This window comes from Pteropus medius, unplaced genomic scaffold (assembly GCF_902729225.1).
Source record: "Pteropus medius unplaced genomic scaffold, Ma_sr-lr_union100, whole genome shotgun sequence".
In the NCBI taxonomy this organism is placed as follows: Eukaryota; Metazoa; Chordata; class Mammalia; order Chiroptera; family Pteropodidae; genus Pteropus; species Pteropus medius.
Genome location: NW_024349519.1, coordinates 28,115,330 through 28,124,224, shown reverse-complemented (window position 1 = coordinate 28,124,224; position 8,895 = coordinate 28,115,330). Strand labels below are relative to the sequence as shown.

Genomic DNA, 8,895 nt, shown 5'->3' with positions numbered 1-8,895 from the left:
AAAGAGAGCCTTTCTTGGAGCCAGAGAGAACATCTACTCCCGCAGGTGGAAGTTAAAGAAGTGGAGTGTGGGAGGCCCCTTCTCTGGGGGACCACAGCAGACCCCTGGGCTAGGTGGGTCTTCCTCTGCACACACCCTGATGTGATTGGTCATAGGGCAAATGTTGTAGATCCTCTTGTCTGAATCACTTTGTAATTCAATGACTCATTTGGCAAACACTCAGATAGTTCTGGGCCAGGCACCTCACCGCTCTGGGCACTAGTGATACAAAGATGGTGAGTGACTGCAAGGAAACTTTGTTGCTCTGGAGTGGGACCTTCTGGAGTGTTCCTGAGATTGTTTCCTCTCCTTATGACAAAGAGAGAAGACGTCTGACTGACGAATCACAGAGTTTCAGACTCCCATGCCATCTTGGACAAGAATGGAATCGGCAGACCTAGAAAAGTGTTCTCAGGTCTGTGGGAAGGAACAGGAACGTGTGCACTTTAAGGACTAGATTTTCATAGAAAATATAGGTGCTTATTGTTTGTGTTGTGCTATTTTGAGATGGAAGTTTAGTGCATTGAAATTTCAAGAGACCGATGATCACATATTTCAGGGACTTAAAGTTATCTTACAAGCAAATGATATGCCACCTCCCCACTCCCGGCAAAGGAAAATTAAGACAAAATCAAAACCCAAATCCTCGCAAGCTCTTCTTCTCGCCAAGGTTCTCCCTGCAGCCCACCAGGCCCTGCATCATTTGCTCCATCGCTCCAACCTGTCCTCCCCTCCTCCCATCTCTCCTCCTTCCACCTCCCCTCTTCAAATCTCTCCTCCTGCCATTACTCTACTCTAGCCTCACTGGGCTCCTGGCTTTTCCTTAAACAACTCAGGCACACTCCTAGCTCAGGACCTTTGCACGGGTTGCTCCCTCTGCCTGGAACGCTCTTTCCTCACTATTCACCTGGCTCCCTCCTTATCTCCTTTAAGTCTTTGCATAACCATCACCTTCTCCGTGAGGCATTTGCTGATCTTGTTGCTTAAAATTGCTCCCAACCCTCTCTATCCACTTGTTTTCTATTTCTCCTTTACTCTCATCACTATCTAGCACATTAGATGCTTTATTTATTTATTCTTAATTGTTTTCTTTCACCCCCCCACCCTACGTGACCATCAGCTCTACAAAGATAAAATTTTTGTTTAGTTTTGTTCACTGCCCTATCCCCAGCATTGAGAACAGGGCTGAGCACACAGCAGGTATTCAATAAATGTTTATTGAATGGATGAGTACTTATGATGTATTAGGCACTATGCCGTGGGCTTCGATAATTAGTAACTAATGAGAAGAAGTAATATTCAAAAAGACCTGGGCCAGATTTTTCTCCTGAGTGCTCTAGAGATACTACCCATTTAATCAAACACTTGCTCTGAGCTAGGTCTGTGCGAAGTCCTCAGGGGTCCGCTGAGGGGTCAACTGTGATACCACAACAGTTGATCTGATCACTGAGTTCTAGCTCTGGGGCATGAAAAGGGGTGGCTGCTATGATTAGTCCTGTTTCACGTGGGAAGGAAGTGAGACTCTGAGAGGTTTTGTTGTTTGCTAGGGGAATGGAGAACTTGAACTCAGCACAGCCACCCTCCAGAAGCCGAGTTCTTAACACCATGTTCTTTTGCCTCCTGATGCACTGTCTTGCTCAGTTTTCACAATCCTCCTATGAAGTCTGTACCTTCATTTGCTTCCCAGTTTTCAAAGGAGGGCACTGAGACTCAGAAGGGAAGTCACTTGCCAAAGGACACATAGCTGCAGAGCGGCAGATCCTGAATTCAGAGCCAGGGTAGCTCAATCCTGATGTTTTGCTGCCTCTGTTGAGTGAGTAGGTTGTCACAAGACAGCAGGGGAGTGAGCCTGCTTTCAGTAGAGTGTCCTTGGGCTGGGTTGGGGCCAGGCCTTGAGCTGAGGGTCTCAGAGGCTCGCCTGGCGATTTGGTTTTTGAAGCTCAGCTGAGAGCACTGACCTAATATACCTGGGACACACCCTGGTCTTTGGGGTTATGGGCTATGGGCTAAGAGAGTTGCACGTAAGGGTGTAGTGATGTTAGCTGACACACAGTGCTGGTTCTATGCCAGGCCTTGGGGAGTGTGTATCTGTATCTGGAAGTCCTTACAACTCTACAAGAGGTACTACAGTAGTGCCCCCAAACCTGTGGGAAGTATGGTCTAAGACCTCCAGTGGATGCTGAAACTGTGGATGGCACCGAACCCTACATATGCTATGTTTTTTCTATACATACCTATGTACAGTAGTTTAATTTATAGATTAGGTACAGAGATTAACAACAATGAATAATAAAATAATTATAACATATTGTAATAAAAGTTGTGTGAATGTGGTCTCTCTTATTAACTTTCACCTTTTCATTTAAAGGAAGCACTTTATGGCTTCTCTTTGTCATGTCTGAATTGGCAACATCACTACTCTTGTGCCTTGGGGCCAATAAGTAAAACTGTTACTTGAATACAAGCACTGTGATACCACAACAGTTGATCTGATCGCTGAGACGCCTACTAAGTGACTAATGGGGATGGTCAGAGAGCATACACAGTGTGGACACGCTGGACAAAGAGATGATTCATGCCCCAGGCAGGACGAAGGGAGACTTCATTGCTCTACTCAGAATGACGTGCAATTTAGAACTTATTAAATTTCCATTTAATATTTTGGACCACAGGTGACTGTGGTTCACTGAAACCACAGAAAGTGAGACCTCGGATAAGGAGAGACCTATGGTATCACTATGCCTATTATACAGTTGAAGAAACAGGCATAGAGAGGTTAAGTCACTTGCCCACAGCTAGAAGTGGTTAACCTAGGACTCAAACCTGGAAGCTAGAACAATGGTTAGAGGAAAGGGGCTACCAAACTCTGACTTCGATCTTCACACCCACATGGGTGGACGTGGTGGACTAAAGGTGTAGAGTTACAGGAATGAGAAAGCTATTTCCACAATGCGTTATGTGAGAAAAAAATGCAGAGCATACATACGTACCATTTGTCTAAAAACAGAAAAATGCATTCGTGCAGCATCTCAGGAAAGGCACAGGAGACACTGGGAACACTCTTTGGGGGTGGACTCTAATAGCAGAGTGGGAGGATTCTCATTCTATGTGCCCTTGCAAGTTTGGTACTACCACAGCCAATGATTGAAACCAAAAATCTAGCAATTATGCTTATATAAGCACTTGCTTGAGGATGTGCAAAAAATAAATGTTGAAAAAAATGAAAGAAAAATCTCTGATGCCACAGCTTATCTATACTGCAGGCCCAGAGGTGGGAGGGAACTCATCTTCTCACCAGATATACATTGAGTTTTGTACTATGCTTAAATCCTGTAAAAATATGACACTGCTGGTATAATGGATTAAGATGAGGTGGGTCACAGGGGCAGCCCCACACGTAATGACACAGCGGGGACTCCCAAAGATGCTTAGAGAAATGGCATGGGAAATGAACCCAATAAAGGGCAGCCCAGGAAGGAGCAGTTGGCTAATGGACACACCAAACACCTCTGGACACACGATTGTGTCCAGTGTGGGCAAAAAAATGTGCACCAAAGCAGCGGACTTTCTGTCCACTGGAGTCCTGATTTTTCCTCCATGACTAATTCCCTGAGGACTTCCACTGCCCCGCCCACACCCTCGGTAAGTTGTTTCTGCGAGTTCCCACAACGGTGTGCACAGACTTTGTGTACTTTTGTACCAATGGCACTTCGATATGAAGTTCACAGGGAACTGCTACATAATGGAGACCGGGGGCAAGGGGATGGTAGCCCTGGGGATCTGTGACCCCCAAATGAGGCCGGGCCAATTCTGCAGTAAATGTCATCTTGGTGCCTGAGGTAGTTCAGTAAACATCTCTTATGATGAGGTCCCTTTTGCGTCTGATATCTGGAATAACACCCCAAATAGGGTTGCTCGGTGTGGCTGCTCTTCTCTAATAAGAGACTGATATCTTTGATTTGGGTGAAATGCCCTTTAGTTCTGTGCTGTCCAGTAGTTGCCACTGGCCGTGTGTGGCTGCTGAGGACTTGAAATGTGGCTAGAGCGACTGAGAAATTGAATTTTTAATTTTATTGAGCCTTAATTTCCATTTAAAGACATAGAACATACCTCCACCGCAGAAAGTTCTCTTCTAGAGCACTGCCCTTAAGACTGTTTTCAGCGGTTAAATTGTTTCCGTGGGAAGAGAAAGCCACTCCTAGGTTGACTTTAATATGGTGTTAAGTTTTTACTCTAAGACATTTTGTAGCAAAGTAGCAATACATTGTTTTCAGCCTGTGTAATTACTTACCTTATAATAAAACCAGTTCCTTAAAAAAAGTTACAAAGTAAAAGCAGTTTTGGTGGCCTGCAAATAAAGTGAGGGCAGGAAATGGTCTTCTCCAGGGCGGGGCAGCCAGTACTGGGCTGGAATCCTAGGCCGGCTTGGCCAGGGCCTGCCTGACACCCATTCTGTCCCAGCAAGAAAGGAGTGGAGGGGAATTAAGAGGGCAGACCTCACACCACCCCTGGAAAACGGGAAGAAGAAATGTCTAGAAATGCCTAACTTTGGCCCCGATCCTCACAAAAAGACAAGCTCTGATCCATTGGGGTCTCTGGACACCTGGATCCCAAATCCAGATGCATTGACATTCTCCACCCCACACACTGAACACAGGAGAGAGTCATCTTTTGAGGACTGCCTCACACCAGCCCCTCCCTCCTGCCTTGGCTGCCTTTGGTGGGATGTCCAACGCCTGCCCCAACCCGTCAGCAGAGCCCTCAAACAGAGTCGCAGGACCGCTCCCCTGAGGTTTAGCATCAGTCTTTAATGCTGTCATGCTGCACATTGACAAGTCACACACTTTGGTCTCATGTTGGCAGTGGCAACTTACAATGAGTCTAAAGGTCAGAGCACCACACTGGCCTGCAGGGAACAGACATTCGTTCCAACTCCCCAACCCCCCATTCCCAAGGTTCCTTCTGAATTCCATCATGGGCCTGTACAGAGAGCAGCACCTGCCACAGACTGCTTTCATTTGAGTGCACACCAACTTTACACAGAATTATAAAAACATATTTACAGACGTTCCACAGTGCTCCTGTAATCAGGAGTAAAGACCCTTTTATCAAAAGGGATTATATCTAGGGCTGTGCAAAATTCAAAAGGATCAGATCCCTTTGAGAGTCCAGAGTCCATTAAAAAATGACCTGGGCCACCAAGAAGCCCCGGTGTGCCAAAGATTGCCTTACAGGAAAGGAGTGTGACCCTTAGGTGAGTGCATTTGGCCCCAGAACCAGAGCTCGAAAGGGCCCCTGATCCCGGAGGGAGAGGCGGCTGCGCAACTCACTCTCACTCACTGAGGCTGGCTCCCTTGGTCCTGCTGGAATGAGAGGTATTGCTTGTGGGCGCCGGCCAGGCAGTTCTGCAAAAATAGTCTAGGTTCTCAATTTGAGATGGCAAAAGATGGGATTCTTCAGAGGAAGAGCAAAACATGGGAGACAAATACAGAATAAATCACGAACTGGTCACACGACAGAAACTGAAGAGCGTACAGGATCTGGTAACCAACAGCAGGTTGACATCACCTAACGGCCACAAGCAAAGGAACGAGAGAGGGCTCAAGTTCAACTGCGGGGCTGCCTGTTGGCCCTGGGTAGGACCTGGAAGAGGAGTGGGCACATTACAGGAGGGCTGTAGGACCCAGTGGGGCAGATTGGAATGCCTTCTCCTGCTGTCCCCACCACCTGCTGCCCTGTCGCTTGAAAAACCACTGAAGTCTAGAGCACGACTTTGAAAGATTGTAATATATTCTCTGGAAAACATTCAGCAGTATGAAAGCCCTCCCTGGGCCCTCCCGCCCTCTCAAGGGCCCACAACTAGTGGAACGGTCCGGAAATCCTTGAGCTCTGGAAAGGTCCCTGGTAAGTCCTTGGGCAAATACAGGTGACTATATTGGAAGAGCCTTCTCAAGTATGGTTCTTGACGCTGGGGGAATCCTTTCGGGGAAGATCACTTCAAACTCAATAACGAGGTCCCCACGTTTCTCGGGCGTTTTGGGGAGAGGGAGGCCTTCTCCAGGTATTTTTCGCCGTGTGTTAGGTCTGATGACATCTTTGAATGTGATGGGTATGGTCCTGCCGTCCAGAGTGGGGACATTCACAGTACAGCCACACAGAGCCTTGAAAAGCAAAGTAACAGTATTAGATGGAGTATAGCTTAGGAAGCTTCATTCCTGCCCAGAGGCAGGGTGGGGTAGTGTAAGAGCCATCAGGCCTCTACAGCTAAGACCTTGCCCCCAGATCTACCCAGGTAACCAGCACAAAAGCTCAAGAAAAACAGAGCCCTGGCCTGTCTTGCTTCTGTTGCACCCCTAAGTCTGGCAGACACCAAGTACTCAGAAATATGTCAAAAAAAAAATACAAAACTGCTTCAAAAAGCAGTCATCTCCCTGCACAGACACTGTCCCACCTGGTGCCTTACCTCCCGAAGGGTGATCCTGGCTGGATAAATGACATCAGAGCCATCTCTCTTAAAGATATTATGTGGCTTGTCCTTTAAAACAAAGACGATGTCGGCTGGAATGTTGTTGGAGGTCTGGTCTCCCTCCTTGGGGAAGGTGATTTTGGTCCCTTCTTTCCAACCCCGTTTCACTTCGATGGTCAAGATTTTGTCTTCATTGCGAATGCTCTTCCCATCAGGATTCAGCCGTTTATGGGAAATCTTCATCTTCTTGGTACAGCCGCTGTAGATCTCTTCGAGGGACACCCTAAGGTCGTGGGTAACGGGGGGGTCTTGCTTCTTTCGGGTGGGCTCTTGGGCAGGGCGGGAGCGGCCATAGTTCATGTTGGTGAAGCCACCCATGCCCATGGGGAAGCCAGAGAATGGGTCATCGATGTCCATGCCTTCCTCCCCGTTCCGCTGCCCAAAAAAGGTGTCAAAGGGATTTCGGCCACCGAAGAACTCGGCAAACATGGCATGAGGGTCTCCATGGAATGTGTAGCTGAAGGAGGTACCATTAGCACCACCGCTGCTCCCACCACTTGGGCCACTGCCCTTTAGGCCTGAAAGGCAAAATCCCAATAAATCAGATGGTTGGCCAGAGACTTTCCTTAAGAGAAAACTACTTGGGAGTCACCAGAATAGGAATTGTTTTAGCCTGTCAGGAGTGAACAAGGAAGAACCTAAACTCTACTTCCACTGTAGCAGCAGAGACAGACACCCCACCAAGGTACTTCACTGTGGCATGGCTGTGGCAAGGGGCTCAAGCTCTGAGAAGGCCCTGTCTAGGGGCAGGGAGATTGCTTCACTTCTTCAATGACCCACCCTCATCGAAATGATACACGAACTTAAAAGAATTCACTAAGAGATCAGATGAAAAAGGCACGATCCAGAGTCAGCTTTCAAAAAGTGTTTACTTTTAAACGCTTTAGGGCCATTGAGGTGTGGGGAATAAGAAAAGTTGATAAAATACACGGAGATTTTCAAATTCTCACACCCTGGCACAACTACCTCCGTTCTTACATAAAAAGTCATTTCGTTTGTTAACGCCAAGCCCAGAAGCCAGCCTGAGTCACCAACCAGCAACTGGACAAACAAGAAAGCTTTCTCCTTTCCTGAGGAGGACTACCCCGAGAGGCTGGGCAGAGGCGGTCCCCTCCGCTTCCTGCACCTACATGGCCACAGCGGGCGCTGGTTGACATCTACGTGCCTGGCGCAGAGCTGGGTAAGCACTTTGCAAGGATTAGCTCACTCCACCCTCCCAGGGGCCTGGGAGGGAGGTGGGGGCGAAATGGCGCTCCCCTTTGCAAGCTCGCTGCACGAAGGTGGTGCCCGGCGCTCAGCCAGCGGTCGCGCCCAGCATCTCTGGGCGGCAGGGCACCTCCCCCCGCTTCTCCCAGGTGAGCCTGGGCCAGTGGGCCCGCAGCGCCACCAGCCGAAGAAACCTGTCTCCCTCTCGGCACGCAACAGGGGGCGATCGGGGACGTGGGCGGAGGCATCCAGGGAGGGGCAGCCCTAGACATGCTAGAAGCTTCTGGGCGAGCAGTGCGGCTAGAACTCCTCCTCCCATCTGGCGGCCGCCAATCCTAGGGACGAGATCCGCATGGCCAGAGGGCGGGGGTTGCTCGCAGCCCGAGACACCGCCCCCGCCCCCGAGGATGCAGCAGTCATGCCGCCGTGCCTCAGTTTCCCCGTCCCCTGTCAAACGGCGGGGGCGCGTCCCCGGCCGCGCGCGCGTACGCACCTTCCTCCCCGTAGCGGTCGAAGATCTCGCGCTTGCGTGGGTCGCTGAGCACGTCGTAGGCCTCGGCGATCTCCTTGAACTTCTCCTCGGCGCCGGGCTCCTTGTTCTTGTCCGGGTGGTAGCGCAGCGCCTGGCGGCGGTAGGCCCGCTTGATCTCTTCGTCCGACGCGCCCCGGGCCAGGCCCAGCGTCTGGTAATAGTCTTTGCCCATGGCCCCCGCCTGCAGGCCGCCGCCCAGTTGTCGCCGTCCCCCCGGCTCCGCCGCCGCCCCGTCCCGGACTCTATATACCCGTCCGGCGGAAGCTTCCAGAGCCCGCCAGCCCCCTCCAGAACCTTCCGCCCCGCCCCACTCGCCGCGCCGACCAATCGCCGCCGGCTAGCCTGCGACGCGCGACGTCCGGGGCGGGGCCGTACCGCCAACGGTAGCCCGCGTGTGGCCACGCCTCTTCCCGCCCGGCTCTCGGCAACGCTTCTCTGCAGCGCGCGCACTGAGCGACGGAGGCCCCGCCCACCCTCCGCGGACAGCCAATCGTGACCTTGTTTCACTGCTCCGGATGCCCCGGATGATCCGGCCTGCCGCGCGTCCCGCCCCCTGCTTGGGTCAACAGGTTACCACGCGATGCTCTGGAAA

At 50.5% G+C, this 8,895-nt stretch overlaps 1 protein-coding gene across 1 annotated transcript; it reads right to left on the bottom strand.

The window, feature by feature from the left end:
- Positions 1-4,827: 4,827 nt before the first annotated feature.
- Positions 4,828-8,604, bottom strand: DNAJB1 (DnaJ heat shock protein family (Hsp40) member B1). The gene is made up of 3 exons (XM_039882698.1): positions 8,265-8,604; positions 6,503-7,083; positions 4,828-6,200 (listed from the first exon to the last, which is right to left on the bottom strand). Exons 1-3 carry the CDS (start codon positions 8,473-8,475, stop codon positions 5,970-5,972), a joined length of 1,023 nt encoding a protein of 340 aa, XP_039738632.1. The 5' UTR covers positions 8,476-8,604; the 3' UTR covers positions 4,828-5,969.
- Between the last annotated feature and the right edge of the window lie 291 nt (positions 8,605-8,895).